The following is a 16,817-nucleotide window of genomic DNA, read 5'->3' on the forward strand; positions in this document are numbered from 1 at the left end:
TAGTCAAAGTTTGGGGTTGGTAATGCAGCAGCTGCAGGCCAGCACAGCACTATCAGGCATTTCTCTAGGCATCTGTCAAGATCCCTCCGCTCCTCCCAATCTTTAAGTTTCTTTTAAATTAAAAATTATGATAATGATGATGATTAGCCTTGGGTGGCTGAAAAGCAAAGTGCCAGACTCCAACCAACCTCTCTTCTCCTTTCTTTTCTCTTTGTGGGCCGAGATTCATTCCTTGCCAGCCAGGTAGCGAAATGTGTTTTGTGTGTCTGTTTTAAGAAAAGGGCCCTTGCTCCTGCCTGGTAAGCTTGGGGAGTGAGGAGGAACAGGAATTGGGGGTGTTTTGTCTGGGGTTTTGCATGTGCACGTGCATTTTGCCTTGTGTTTTGTTTTTTTTGGGGGGGCGTTGTTTTGCCTGTATGCTCAGATTTGGGGGGTAGGTAGTTTTGCCTATGTGTCCATGGGGGGAGGGGTGGTAGCATTCTTTGAGAATCACCCATTTTCCTTCTATGAAATATGTATTTTATTGTGCTTTGTCAGGGCAAATATGTGATTTGGCATTTTGGGGCTCAGACCCATCTTGTACCCAGTTTGTTGGGCAAGTGACTTGTCTCTGAGCCTCATCAGTTTGCCTTCTCTGTTTTCTTCCTGTTAAATGTGTATTTTGCTCCGGTATATGGAGTCAAATATGTAGTTTATGATTTGGGGCTTAGACTGAATCTCTGCCTTTTGCTCATGTTTCTTGGGGAAGTTATTTCTTGTTTGTGACCAGGCAGACCCTGATGGCAGCCATGTTGTGACTAGGCAGGCCCCCAGGGCATCCATTTTGTGGTGGTGTCCGTGAGAGATTTTCAAATTTCCAAATGTGTTCACAGGTCCAAAGAAGTTGGGGACCCCTGGTCTAGGTGCACTGACTGTATTAGCAATGCAGTCCTATGCACGCTTACTTGGCAATAAGTCCTACTGTGTTCAATGGTATGCATGCAGCCTAAGCAATGAAAATAATGTCCTGGCCTTGTGAGGCATTTGTTACAAAGCCAGATGACATGTCACCCTTATTTAACCCAGAAGATATCAGTAACTATGCTTTTATTACTCTGCTTCCCTGCCAAATCCTGTAACTTAAAAAATATCAACTGAATATTTTATATGGACTCCAAATTGATACCCACAATCCAAAATTTTGCTCTGAGACTTTTAAGAGTTCAATAAGTAATTCATATAGCAGTGGCTACACTCCTGCTCTAGCATTGTTTCCTAATGCAGGTGCAAGGTAGATCTTATTACACTCGGGGCATCTTGCTTTTCAGATTCCTCATGCTTCTGATGCTTGTAAACACAAGGCAGAGTTTAGGATCTGCTTTGCTTTCACATCTAAGTTTGCAGCAACGTATTCTAGCTAAGGACTTTCAGGTAACTGAAGAAACACAGATGGTTAGATTAGTTTTCTGGTGTACATTACAGTTCGGTTAGAAATCCTGCCTCTTATGGTCAACACAGAAGAACGTAGACTTAACAGTATGCATTTAACAGCAAAATTAAGATGTGAGTAAAACTGTGCAAACATGGATAGACAAATATATAAAACAAAGTGGGCTAGGACACTATAAGTTGCTAGGGGCTAAAGCAAGCTAATTCACTCTCCCCACTGCCACTGTTCTATTGTTTCCCAAAGAGATACTCAACATTCCATGGGTCCTAGAGGCTAGTGAATGCACTCAGTGCTCATTGGGCTGTTTCTCTTTTTTTGAGGGAGTTACCCCATTTTAAAGGTTTTTTTTTGGGGGGGGGTACTTCTGCATGCCTTAGGATTCACCTAAGCACACCAATACCTAGTGTATTGTATATTTTTACATCTGCCAGTGTATATGTCTGCTTGCTCACCAATCTTTACTAAAAGACACCCTGTTTTCAAAACATTCATCTTTTGTTCTGATTTTGCACATGCACACTTTATTTCACAGTCTGAGAGATCCTTTGTAAGCTTTCCTTCAATCTTCTGCTTATTGTCCCCAGTTGAACCTAAAAAGCAACCTTTAAAGCTCAAATTTTGGATCTCAACATGCATGTGTTTACGTGTGTACATACTGGTACAAGTATTCTACGTATAAGTGTGTATACAGAAAAAAACATAATATGCTGAAGGGTAAATACGTTAGTGTTAAACAAAAAGTACACAAAACAGTACCTACAAAAAGTAGGAACTGGGATGGGTAAAAGCTTGCATATAATTCCTTCGTATAGACTATGCAATCCATTCCAACCCTACTATGATCTTGAGGATGCTGTTTTGATTGACAACAAAGTAGTGGTGTACCCTGTAGGGATTCTATGCATCCAATACAATTTTAGTATTGTTTTATTGTGTGCTCTTGGGTTTTAATTTTTGTGAACCACCTAGAGAGCGTCGGCTGTTGGGCAGTATAGAAATGAAAAGAAAATAAGTAAGTAAGTAAGTCCTGTGGAAAAACCCTGTATGGACTCTTATATGGACATGTCCAATGTGATATTAAAAATACCTCCTTTTTTAAAAATAAAAAAGAGGCATCCTAGTTGTTACAAAATAGATTCCATACTCATTTCTGACCCAAATATGTCTGATTAGGTAGCCATTTCCTCACGAACATCACTGTAACCCAAATAGATAGATAAGGCAAGCAAGACGATTTCGACAGTCAACTCACATTCTTTGGACATCCCCACTTCAAAGCACTTCTGTAGTCTGCAGTACTGGCAGCGATTCCTAGTGACTTTATTAATAACACAGTTCTTATCTCGGTGACATGTGTAAACCATGTTCTTCTGAATGCTTCTGCGGAAAAAACCCTGCAATCAAGCAGAAAAAAAGAATGAAATGAAACCTCTCATCGCGCTGCCACTTGTTCTGTGAAGTGACTGAAAGAGCTGCAACATTATGACTATGTTTGACAACCTTCAAGCCTTTATGAAATATTCAGGATCTAATTCTTCTCCTTTGCAACATGGGAAATGTCATTTAATCAAAAATAAACAATGCTATTTATGAGCAGGGTAAAGGCACCCAGTGCATAGAACAAGCATTCAGAAAATAAAGGTCAAAACCCTGGTCCATATATTCAATTGGAGAGGGGCTGTAGCTCAGTGGTAGAGCACATGCTTTGCATGCATAAGATCCCAAGTTTATTTATTACATTTCTATACTGCCCAATAGCTGAAACTGTCTGGGCAGTTCAATCCCCAGCATCTCCAAGCAGGGCTTGAAAAACTCCTTCCTGAAACCCCACAGACCCAATCAGTGTCAACAATACTGGGCTGGACAGACCAATGGTTTGACTCAGTATAAGGCAGCTTCCTACGTTCCTGGCATGGTGTAGGAGTGACATCGGCTCGGCCGCTATGTTAAGGCTTCCATGTGAGCAAACATTCATTAAGACTGCAGGAGGAGCTCAGCCTGCACCACCCTATTGCAATGCTACCTGGCTGAATGTATAAACCAGGACAAAGTCATGTTATAACATCCAAGTTTATTTTAAAATAAAATGTTCTGGATTCAGCAATACACTCTGTAAACAACAGATTCTCTTGATTTATGTTTAAAGCAAGCAAAACGCTAATAGCATGCAATTATGTATTATAATTATGCAGCCACACTGGAATTTCCTATTTATTTTCATAATGCCAGCAATTAAATACTATTGGTCGGTTTCAGACTTAGTCATACTTACAGTAGATCCACTGAAATCAATGAGACTTATTAGTTATGACAAACTTCAGTCCCACTGGTTTCATTGCATCTACTCTAAGTCCGGATCCAACCCTATGTATCTGTGAAACCAGGAAGGGGAAAGGTTTGATCACCTTAAAAGAGAGCCAGTGTGGTGTAGTGATTACAGTGTTGGACTGGGATTCGGGAGATCTGGGTTCTAGACCCCACTCAGCCATGAAGCTCACTGGGTGACTTTGGGTCAGTCAATGACTCTCAGCCTAACCTACCTCACAGAGTTGTTGTGAGGATAAAATGGAGATCAGGAGGAGGACCATGTAAGATGCCTTGGTCCCTTCCAAGACAAAAAAAGGCAGGATTTAAATGTTATAATGAATGAATTAATTAATTAATTAATGACGAACAGGCAGCAAACAGTAAATTCAACTAAAAGAGGCAGACTATTGGCAAAAGAGGGGCAACCAAGTGGCAGATTTGAGCAACAGCAAAAACCCAGAGTGAAATATCCCCTGCATTCACTCTATATTTTAAACACTGGGGTGGGGGGGGGGGCTACATAAACACCACAAAACATCTCAGTGTTGGCCCCAATGAAGTCAACTCAGGGATTATTTTGGCCATTTAAGAACCCAGAGATTATTGTTTTCAGTCCTTCACAAAAGTATAAAAAGGTGTCAGATAAATTAAATGTAGATTCTCAGATCTTTGTTGATTTGGGAAAAAATAATTTCTTCTTGTTCCTTTCTCTCTGACTGAAGAGTGCAGGGCCAGCCCTACCATAAGGCAACAGATACTAGGGGTCACAAGGGAGTGACAAGGTATTGGAGGATAGACCATGTTCCATGTGGCTTGCCCTGAACTCCCAAAGCTAGCCTGTTGCCTTCAGGAGCAATGAGTGAAACCATCCCAGTGCCAGCGTCAAAATAAGATTCAAGTGCCTATCTGGTTGGCGTCTGTATGTGGAAGGGGTCAGAGCATGTCATCTTGTCCTTCGCTTGAGGAAGCAAAATGTCATGAGCCAGCCCTGAGATCTGGCCTTGAGCTAATATTGTGGCTTGTTCCAAAGTACCACAGATGGGGGTCAGCTTCTGTAGTTGGCCTTTCCTGCTCCCCTTCCTTCTGCAGCCCCTTGCAACCCTGGAAGAGATGTTCCTGAGAGTTGGAGGACCCTCTGGAAAGATATGCAATAGGATTCTGGGGCCTGGAACTGGCAGGCGGGGGGGATAGATAATTAGCGGAAATTGGAGACAACCACCTTGCATGAATGGAAATGCCTTCAGCTTGTGGAAAGGGCTCTTTGGATCCAACTTCATGTTGCTGCTGGTATGATAGGGAACCAAAACAATGCATTTTTAAAAATCAGCTACCCAATCCACAGAACAAGGGAAACAAAACCCACAATATAATCATTACAAGAAGGGATACTCTAGCCATTTGACTTGTATTTATAGGTCACCTGTTTGACAGTTGTCCTGTTAGGCTACTAGACGTGGGCAATCCTTTTAACCCAAGGGTTTAATTACAATTGCTCAAGAAGGAAAATGAGATGCCCCCTCTCATTTACAGGAAGTATTTGAATTGGCAACCACAGAGAACAGGAAGGCATCACTACCCATGAGCGGCAGAGAGATATTTAATACTTTATGCTCCTCCACCCTCCCCTCAAAATGTTGAGATACAGTTTATGTTCACGTTGATAAGTACTGTCGGATTACTTCATACTAGGTATTTATACATTTATTGTGCTGATTCTGATCAGGGTGAGATTCAGAGGGAGTTTGGGAAAGTCACTGGAGACAACAAGAAACTGGTGACTACACAAACTCCACAACATGTGGGCCTTGGGCCACAAAAATGACTGGGGGTGGGGGGTGCTTGTCAAGCTCATGCTGGGACTGCATTCTATGACTGACACACTATGTGCAGCTGGGACCTGCCATGCAGTAGGCCTTATAAAAATGTTTTATTAAGTTGTGAAAGAAGTGACAACAGATGGGAAAGCTAAAGAAACACTTTGAAAAATGGTGTATATTTGATTGTAAAGCATTACAGCAAAGTGCTGGACCTCCAGCCCATGGGCTAAATCTGGCCCTCCAAGGTTCCCCAAATGGCCCTGCCCCTTCCCCTGCTCCTTTCCTGATTGACAATCATTTGGTGGTTTCCTGGCTTTCACACATTTCCCCCCCCCCAATTCTAAAAGGTTGAAATGACTCTCCTAAGGCTTACTTACTGGCAGTAAGAGCTTTAAGGTGCAATATGCTTATATGGCCCCAGCCTGTTTTGCCCTTGGCCCCAGAGCTTCTCTGAAATTTAATTTGGCCCTTGGGTTGAAAGAGGTTCAACACTCCTGCTTTTGGTAGCTCTTGGTATTGTACAATCCAAAATCACAAAAAGTTTATTCTTGGGGGACAGGGGAAACATAAGCTATGAAGAAAAGTTGGAGGAACGGGAGAAGACTGAGACCGGGGGGTGGGGGGGATGACACCATGACAGCACTCTTCAAATCCCTGAAGGCCTATCACATAGAACTGGGCAAAGACTTGGGGCTTTTTATCCTGCAATTTTACTGGGGCTTCTACTTCCAGATTCTCTGCGGGATTAAGATTGGCTCTTTACATGTGCTCCTCCCCCCTGCCCCTTTCCCCTTTATTTTCTAGTTCTATATGTTTCATTATACAGCCACTTGATGGCACTGTGGTATAGCTCCTATTGCACAACTTCCTCTTTTCACGAAGAAATTCAACGTATTGTATTTCAATGGCTCATTATCTCCGATCTTTTAAAAAATGGGGAAAAGGTCAGAAGACATGGGAGAGACCCTGGAGGCTGACAACATCATGAAAAGCACCTGCAAATTTCCATGAGTAAGCAATCTCAATCTCAAATGCACGGTATAAGCCCCATGTGGAGAAGCCCTTAAACTCTGCTACCCCAGAGGACAGCACTAGCTCCAATGGACTTTCTTTTTTATATACCACCCAATAGCCGAAGCTCTCTGGGCAGTTCACAACAATTAAAACCACAAAATACATAATAAAAAACAATATAAAATGTAAAAGTTTAGATCTACAGTATAAAAGTACAACCCAAAATAAAACCTAGCAGTAATGCAGAAATTTAAAATGCAACAACAGATTTAAAACAGCGGAGCTGAAAGACTAAAATGCCTGGGAAAATAAAAAAGTCTTCACCTGGTGCCAGAAAGAGGACAATGTAGGCATCAGGCAAGCCTCTCTGAAAAGCTTATTACACAACCGGGGTGCCACAGCAGAAAAGGCCCTCTTCTTGGTAGCCACCCTCTTGTGGGTTAAAGCAGTGTAGATTCCACTTGAACATTAGGAGAAACTTCCTGATAGTAAGAGCAAATTGACAATGGAACCCATTACCTACAAGTCTGCTGGGCTCTTCCTTGATGGAGGTCTTCAAGCCATCTGTTGGGGCGCTCTAGCTCTGGTTGTCCTGCACTGAGCAGGGGATAGGACTAGATGACCTACTAGATTCCCTCCAACTCTATACTTCTATGTCAGCCTTCGCCAACTTGGTGCCCTTGAGATGTGTTGGACTATAACTCCGAGCATCACCCCAGCCAGTCATGCTGGCTGGGGATGCTGGAAGTTGTAGTCCAACACATCTGGAAGGCGCCAGATTGGAGAAGTCTGTTCTGTTGTCTTGTGACATGATCCTACTGGGAAAAAAACACACTCCTGTGTAATCGGGGCTCCATGTCGTACTTGCACGTATGTTGTTCATCTGAACTGCAGGCTTAATTCCCATGCCAGCAGCAGCCCTGCCCACAAGACTGGTGCTTACATACATTATCTCTATAATGAGGACTTCTAGCATGTTTAAGCAGTTAATATCATGAAGTTAACAACACTGGGCCTAAGCTGCCAGCCAGCCAGCAAGCAATAAGGAAAAGTACACAAACACGGAAAAGTGAAGGAAGTGAAAATGGATACCTCTAGTACCTCTAATCATAAGCGGAAAAAACGGCATAAGTATATGTTTCACAGCAAACAAGTGTTCCCAAACATGCATTTCCTGAAGTAATGCAAGTGTAGAAGTGGTACATGTTGGTAGGACTGGCATTAGTAGTAGGCATGGTTGGGCACCTGCTAAGGGCCCACACCCCAGCAGGGGCTCACTGACACGGTCCCCCCGGACGTGCTCATCCTTTTCACCACTGCAACCTGCTTGATCACCTGCTTCTCTCCCAGAAAACGATGGTGGCGAGAAGGAGGAGCAGTAGATACCACTGCTCACTGACTCTCTGCCTTCCTGCCAAGCAAGCAAGTCGTAGCACTGATGAGAAAGAGAATGAGGAGCAATAGCAGCTGGTGACAACAGCAGTAGGAAGGTAGATTCACTGAGGGAGGGGGCCCATTGAGCGGGTCCTCCAGAAGCTGGAGCTGGCATTGTATGTAGGCAGAAAATGTCAGGTGGGAGAAGGAGGTGGTGCTTAACTCTTCCAGTGTCTCCAGTGACTTTCCACTGCAAATCCCCTGCCCTGTGCTATCTCCCCCCATCTGCCATTTTTCTGGTCTCAGAGGCTAGCTGAAAAGAATAGGAAATGGGCTAGAAGAAACTGGCTGTGTGTGTATGTGGGGGAGGGGGGATTTGTGCAAGAAAACCAGCAAGTGGAATAAGAGGCTGCCTAGTGCACTTATCCTGCCAGCTCAGTATTCCCTGAAAATGCCCCCCTCCCCCTGGTGAGCATTATGACGTACACATGGGGTTGGGAACCCTGCATTTACTTCATGACACCTAGTTCAGTGTAGACACGGTGAGCTCCAACTTGGTCCTTGCTATCCTTGGCCATGTGCAGAATTTGCCTGGAACGGAAGAGACACTTCCACCTTGTCACCCGCCAGCACAATGAAGGCAGGAGACAGGCCTAAAGTTCTTGAGATATACTTTCACATCATGATAAGCTCCAACCTTGGCTTGTATATTTGGCATTTCCCCCCAAGAAAACTACACATGGGCTTAGATGGGAACATATAATTTATTATCTGTAATAACAATAATAGTAATGATGTAACATCTTTAAAGTAATGGCCAGTGGGGTATGAAGTCACATATGTGTATGTTTTTTTTTTTTTAAAGATCTATTTGCCCACATTTTGCTCTATTTATTAGTGTTGTGCATTCTTACAAGGGATGCATTATGCCTGAGAGGCATATGGAATTTACAAGAACAATTCTCATTAGTGTTAATGGCCGCTGCAGCACCCGCATCAATCCTCTGCAATAGGAGCATGGGAGTGTCAGTGACAAAAATAAGCAGGAAGGATATTAGCCTTGCCATGCAAAATATAATACGTTCAGAAGGCAATATATTCAGAAGTACACATCTTATATTTACCATTTGAACACGGCCTGCGGAAGGGGGGGGCAGAGGAGTGCTTTCTTTTAGCATGCCATGCATACTAATGATTTACAGAAAGAACATGGGTGGTTTTAGGTTAGTGAATGAAGCAAGAATGAAGCAGTAGCACAAAATCTGAATTAATTTAGTATTTTGGAACATCCAATCTGTTTTTCTTTCTTTTATTTAAACAGTTCACAAATGCAAACCCTTATGAACAGGCACCGCTTTTAGCATTAGTCCTTCTCCTACTTGCTTGCCTGCATTTCAAAATTACGTAGACTGAAATACATGCTCCTCCCTTTCCACTCTGCTCTCCACCCCCCACTCCAGCAGCATCCTCTTATCTTAAGGGGAGATGGATAGAGTGCCATCCTGGCCATGTTGCATTAGGTGTCCTCATTTACAGATTGCAAAGAGGGAGAAAAAAATACTCCTTGTATAAATTATTCAGAATCTATTGTATCAGTGTGTTTTCTCTGAGCATTCACCACTGGCAAAGCAGACAGATTATTTTTCACTTTTAATTGTGTTGATACCTTATCTGCCCCACTGAAAGCAGAGAATGGTATGTGAAACCGCATGTACCCAGGGAGAAAATAAAGCCAGTTACTAGGTCCATTATTTAAAGCCAAAGTAACCCATTTAGACAATGTTACTTTAACACAATGCCAAAAAAATAAATAAAAGGACAACCTTGTTGCTATTTACTTTTGTAATGCTTGTCTATTACTATGTCAAACATGAAAGAGTTTAGTTCAGGGATAGGTTGCTTAAAGAAGATCTGAACAGATTTAATAACCGGCGTCAACAAAGGACTTCAGAATGCCATCTGGGTACAAAGGAAGTCATTGTTTGTATCACGTCCTTGATGATGCAAAGCCAAAAGCCCCTTGCTCAAAATTCAAGGGAATTTTAAACCAATCAAATGGAATATATTAGCTTGATAACATACCCTATTAAAATGTCTGCTGAATCTATACCAAATCACTGTGCTCCTTCTCTTTGAACACATATATCACATTGACAATTCATATGATTTAAAGTCCACAGTTACGATAATTCTGTGATTGTTTTTAAATCACTGGAATGAGTTAAATCACTGGAATGACGTCCAGCATGGGGCATGCCTCATTTTATGTACAGTGGCAGATGAATTCCATGTTGAAATTTTGACTTGCAAGTTAGTTGCCTGACACTAAGGAACAAAAAGTGGCTCTGCGCAAATTCAAAGCTTTTGAGGGAGAAGCAACCTACTCAGCAAGCTTGCGTTAACTGTGAGTATCCATCCTTCTATACAGACAGCTTCTGAATTTGGCTTTTCTGTATTTATAAAAAAAAATGGGCTAGTCTGAATGTCATGTAATGTGCCCTATTAGGATATTAGCATAAAACACTTGTACATATCCATAAACACTCATTTTCCAAGTGCTGTGTTTATATAAGGCGATCATGGCCTGCTTAAAGTTACAGTAAAACAATCAAAGCCAAAGGGAGATTAGGACAAAGCTCTGTCTTAATTCAGACAAGCTAATACTTGCTCAAGGAAATTCTGATTGGGGTTGCCAGGAACTGATCCTGAAATGGCTCCTGTACCTTTAAGAGCTGCGTAGAAAGCAGAATTTCTCTAGATGTAGCCTCTCCCATCACTAACTTCATTGAAATTCTGCCTTTTACGCAATGTGATGTATGGATATATGGCTGTGAGAGCTGGACTATAAGGAAGGCTGAGCGCTGAAGAATTGATACTTTTGAACTGTGGTGCTGGAGAAGACTCTTACGAGTCCCCTGGACTGCAAGGAGGTCAAATCAGTCTATCCTAAAGGAAATCAACCCTGACTGCTCATTGGAAGGACAGATACTGAAACTGAAGCTCAAATATTCTGGCTACCTAATGCAAAGAGAAAAGTCACTGGAAAAGACCCTGATGCTGGGAAAGACTGAAGGCAAAAGAAGAAGGGGACGGCAGAGGATGAGATGGCTAGATAGCATCACCGATGCAATGAATATGAACTTGAGCACACTCCGGGAGAGAGTGCAGGACAGGAAGGCCTGGCGTGCTATGGTCCATGGGGTCACGAAGAGTCGGACATGACTTAACAACAAATCCACAGAATAGGCTAGTTTATTCTATGCTCCCGGAAAAAATGCTCAAAACAGTGGAAGCCCTGTGCTTTGGCTTTCTGATCACGTTAGAATGCAGCAGAGCTGGGTAGTTATCTTTTTTCTTTCTTAATGCTCCAAGAAATTCTGCCTTTGTCTCTCTTTTTCTAAACAGTCTTACTCAGAAATCAGACCAACTGAAATCAATTCCCAGTACTGACTGTATTTGTAGGAATTGTCCAGTGCCTGGGGCTACTCATTGTTAACATATTCTTGGGAAGATATTTGGCATAACATTCAGCCTTTGATTTGATCTGATTGCAGTCCTACTCCAAATATGAGTATTTTTTTTTTACAAGGATCCAGGAAATAAGACCCAGTCTTTTCTCTTTTTCTTGGCCAATTGGCAGAAAGACAATTACAAGTGCATTAACCAGCTCTATGCTGCAGGGGATAAAACTTAATTGTATCATAGTTATTGGTGAGGTTCAATTTTGAACTGTCAATACTATCTGTAACAAATAACTTCTGGAGAAATGCACACGCCTTTGCCCTATAGTACCTTCTGACAGTAGCTATTTCATTTACACTCTAGTGCAAGTTCAGTACACACCAACCACAGTCACATGAGATTATATGTTCTGTATTTTATCACTTTTTGAGTCTGTACTGAACTTACACCATATTAAATCTACCAGTGATGCCTTTTTCCCTGGTCACTTCAGAAGAATATATAACTTCAGAAGCACATGAAGTGCTTCAGGAGCTAGATTTCGCTTACTGAAAATTTCTACCCCACCACCTAGTCCATAATGGGCCTATAAGGTGGGCCATGATTATAAAATCACACATGATACATAGTAGACTCTAAAATTAAAACCAGGTAAAAATCCACCTAAAAGTCTAAATCTCAAGCATCCCAGATTTAACAGCATCTGAAATATAAATGTATTCCTGGCATCCTAAGGCAATGTAGGCTTCCGATACGTATACATCTCTATACATTTCTGAGCCCAATTGATTTGAACCTATAAAGTCTTATACAGCTCAGGACCACAATACCTGATGGAGCACCTCTTCCGGTATAAATCTTGCCCATGTACTATGATCAGCATCTGAGGCCATTCTCCAAGTGCCTCTTCCAAGAGAGATTTGGAGGATCGCAACAAGGTAGAGGACCTCTTCAGTTGTGACCCCCAAGTGTGGAATGCTCTCCCAAGTGAGGCCCACCTGGTGCCAGTGCTGTCATATTTTTGGTGCCAGGTTAAGATTTTTCTCAATTCCCAGACATTTGATGGCATATGATGGGCTGTTTAATGCATCAGTCAAATGTTTATGCTTGTAACTGATGTTTTAGTTGTTTTATGGGATGGTGGTATTTTAGTAGTTAATTGTTTTTAGCTGTTTTAAAATGTATGTTTAATTTTGTTATATGTGATCTTGAGTCTTTTTTAGAAAGGCGTGGGAGGGAGCAATCCTATGGCCCCTAGATAGTGTCTGGGGGGCCATGGGATACTTTGGATTCCTGGATCCAAGGTCGGAGACAGCTCTCTGACCTCAGATCTGGGAATCCACTTTCCACCCCCTCCCCCTCCCTCTCACAGCCAGCATGGAAAGAACTCGATTGACTGCCTCTCCAAGGTCAGGAACTCAACATCGGAGAGAGGGCAAAGAGGGTGTTATAGTGGTCCCAAGGCCTCTCCAGCCTCCTTCCCTCCCCCTCCAGAATGTCCCAGCTAGACAGGCAAAAAAGCCCATCTAGTGAAAACGCAGAACCGGAGGAGCGGCAAAGGCGAAGGTCACCTCCATTGCCCCTCCTGCTCTGCACTGGATGCTCATAAGCATTGGAGGCTTAGGATTGTGCCCTAAGAAATCTTAATAATAATAATAATAATAATGTGGAGATATAAAATCCTGGTTGCTTAACCACAGTTAAATAGGAAGCAGACAACAGGATCACATCCTTGCCTTGCCTTTTCTTTGATCGCCTTTACTATAGTTTAGTATTACATCAGAAACATTAACCACAATTGAAGCTAAGCAGGTTTCCCAGTAAACTAGGATTTGAAACCAGTTTTGGAACCCCAGTTAAGCCTTAACCTTAACCACCAATATAACCTGTTACTGCCAACATAATGCTTACCAGATTCAGGTGGGGACTGCATGATCTTGTGGCTCATCCCTATTCAGAAGCAGTATACCTTCATCAGCCCTAGGCATCAGGTTAATATATATTTGTAAAGTTAAGCTGCCAACAAAAACATAATGGGAGGGTTCACACGTAGTATTAAACCATGGATTGGCCACTATTTCAAGGCATTTATCTAAACCTGGCTGATTGAAAAACCACTTCCAAGTAAATAGGTGCATTCGCCACACAGAGATGTAAACCCAGAATCTTCCTAAGGAAACTAGAGTTGAACCCAGAAATCCAAATTGGGATACCAAAGGTAAGTTGGCCCAAGGACTTCACTACCATGGATTAGTGCTACGTGCATTAGCAGAAAAGAAGCCTGCGCAAACCCTCGTGCTAGCACGCTTCCACTTTCCCTCTCTACCTCCAAGGCGGCCAGGAGGAGGCACAAAGCACAGTTCAGTTTCCCTTTACCCAATCCCTAGATTGTCATTATGAACAAATGAAGAATTGTAATTTAAAGTAATGTCTAGTCAATTGCTAAACCATCTACAAACTCTGGCTTGTTTAACAAACTAGAGTTTATTTTAAACCACGATTCCTAGTTTGCACTAACAAAAAGCCAAGAATTTGCAAAAATGAAAAGGAATCCTGGTCTATAAAACATAAAGTTTTGAATTTTAAACTTGCGTGGAAAAGAGATTTCTGGTTTGTCAGCAAATGTCAGGTCTGACTTTCTGACACACTCTAGCAACCCAACACAAGACACAAATAACAGCGAAACTCTTTATTGCAGCAGATCAGGTTACACAGACCAGCTTTCTAGTACTTGTGGCAAAGCTTAAAGCATTTATAGACCCCAATAAATCAACAGCCTAGGCAGGGGCTATCAGCATGTTGCTTTGTTCAAGAAAAAGTTCCAAGGCTAAAATCCACACAGAGACAAAGTCAGAATTCAAGTCCAGCAATAGATTTCAAGTCAGGATCTCAACAGTACAGAATTCAAGGCAGACAAGAGTGTAGGATTCACAAAATGTCCAAGCAAGGAAGTATTTTGGGCAATTAAGAAGTTGTTCCCAGCAAAGGCTTTCTGATCTCTGCACTGGCTTAATACAGGGGAGGGGCCGTTACAGTGCCCCTTCGGATGATCTATCCTGACGGGGGAATCTGGCCTGTGAGCACTACGTCTAAGAGGGAGTCTCTGTTGTCCTCCCTTTAGTTGACGCCTTAACCTGGGAGACACCCCCCTAAGCCCCTCCCCTGTGGAATCTTCCTCCTGCTCAGTTATCACAATCCCAAGCTGTAAAGCAGAGGCCTCACTCAAGGCTAAAACTTGCAACTGTGGTTGATATGGAGTATCACTCACCTTCAGCCTGCAATCAGATGGGAAGCTAGGCAGAGCTGAGCTCCAAGGCCCCGAGCTTTCTATGACTGGACTGGGTTCTAAATCATCCTACTCTAACTCAGAATCAGACTCTGGTTCCAAAGCCGTAGGGCCCACTGCAGTGCTTGGGCTAGGCCCAACAGCACATTCCTTCCTAAGGAAGGTTTGAGGAACTTAGGAGGTCAGTGGAAGTTCACCAGTTCTGTGGACAGAACATCACGAAGACAGCTTCTCCACATTACCAATCTCACCATGCCATGATCAACCATAGGAGAGAGTTACATGCATTGTAGCATGGCGTTAGGCCCAACAAGGCCTGAACACATAATGAGAAGGCAATCTAGAAAATTTATCAAAGAATTATCTGTAATACAAAGGAGGTAACAGATGGATCCACATAGAAAAGATTTACTGTGAAAAAGAAGTTTGAACTCCTCTGAGTTAAACCAATGTTTCAGGAAAGATCATTGGTATTTTAGACACATGAACTATAATTAGTAGATTAGAAGGAAATCTGAGTATACTGAGTAAAACACATACCCGCATCTTTTTAATATCTGTAAAATTATTTCACCTCTTTGGAAAAGCCAGATGGGAAGTCTGATGAAAATCATCCCGTATCAGTAAAAGATGAAAAAAGTGCTTTTGATTTTTGAAGGAACTGAGTGCCTTAACACTGCTGAATGCCAAATACAGGGTGATGAATGATCGCTGTTTTAAATATATATATTCAATGCACTCTAACCTAATTTAGGTAGGGCCAGACCTCTAACCCACTAAACTCGTAAACTGTCACAATCTCCAATTGTGCTTCAACCAGCTCACACTTATCCAAAAGGCCATCCACTGTTAACTACTCTTCGTTTTTCTTCCTCCAGGGCCTCAGGATTTATGCCACCAATTAAGACAATAATGAGTGCCACAGGCTGACCTCCCAGGAGCAAGAATTAATTAAGCACAGTATTTCTTACTAAAGAATGACACTTTCCCAAAGCATTTATATAGCTGCTCTTTTTCCCCGATATTATTGTATTTCCATTCTGCACTCCCAAATTATTAACCCAAACTAGTGCAACACTTCTTCAGTTTGCATTTTCCCAATGCACCATGAAATGTTTGAAATATGTTGGTGCAGTTCCAGGTGATTTAAAATGAACAAATTTAACAAATATTGCAAAAATATACATTTTTTAAAAGCTGCAAAATAATTGTAAAAATTCCATCAGTATAATCAGTTTAAATGCAGTTGAAACAATAGCATTGTATCAAATATATGTTTCTTATTTAAGACTTGTTTAAACAAAACAAGAGCACACAGGCCTCCAAGAATTCATTCAGTTATTTAAAACTGAAATGACCTGGTTTGTGTTTTTGCCCCCCGCCATGATTTTAGGTTCAAAGCTAAGCAAGAGGCAAGTATACATTTGCACATTCTTTAAAGGCTTGCAAAGCGCTTTCTTCCCTAGTACAATCCTATTTTCAACTCTGTTTCTTAGGGCAGGGGATGCAAATTATAATGGAATACCCCCCAAAATCAAATATCCCTTTCACACCAAGAGCCCCAGTTTATTCAGGACAATCCTAATTTACAAAGCGATGTCCTGGGGAAGATCCTGCTGTCTAATCTTTTAGATTTTAGCTGATTTGAGAAAGAATTAAATTCCATATACTGTGCAATTCCAAATACTGAGATGAGTTATTGCGACTTAAAAAGAAGAAAGATTCAAGGCACTCTAACTTAGGTAGGGTCAGTGCCACTTCAGGCTGGGGAACCTGTGAACCGCCAGATGTTGTTGGACTCCAAGTCTCACTGACCATGCTAGCTGGGGTTGATAGGAGTTGGGAGTCCAACAATGTAGCCGCAGGTTCCCCACACGTGCACCAGACTGTTTCTTATTTTTGCTGCAATGGACTAACATAGAGGCTTTAGTTGTCTTACAAACAGGTGGGATATTACAAATGTTAAAACTTACTACCCTTTGGGAAGCTACACAAAACTTTGTTTTTAGAACTGTTTAAGATGTGAAGAAGTTATAGAATGGTGATAGGGGTAGAGAAGTATGGTCAGAAAAGAATACATTAAAAATTAACTCAGTAGCCCCTCTATCCCACATGGCAAGTAAGGCTG

General features: G+C 42.0%; 1 protein-coding gene across 6 annotated transcripts in view; it reads right to left on the reverse strand.

Moving 5' to 3' along the window:
• The window catches only part of RARB (retinoic acid receptor beta), a 453,999-nt gene that overhangs the window by 82,198 nt on the left and 354,984 nt on the right, over positions 1-16,817 (reverse strand). For all 6 annotated transcript variants that reach the window (XM_084858321.1, XM_084858317.1, XM_084858319.1 and 3 more), the window contains one exon: positions 2,682-2,823. In XM_084858321.1, the coding sequence (XP_084714447.1) occupies positions 2,682-2,823 (142 nt within the window). The remainder of the gene's footprint in view (positions 1-2,681; positions 2,824-16,817) is intronic.

Source organism: Heloderma suspectum, chromosome 5 (assembly GCF_057233095.1).
Source record: "Heloderma suspectum isolate Gila_16-S chromosome 5, 16-S_ref, whole genome shotgun sequence".
Classification (NCBI taxonomy): Eukaryota; Metazoa; Chordata; class Lepidosauria; order Squamata; family Helodermatidae; genus Heloderma; species Heloderma suspectum.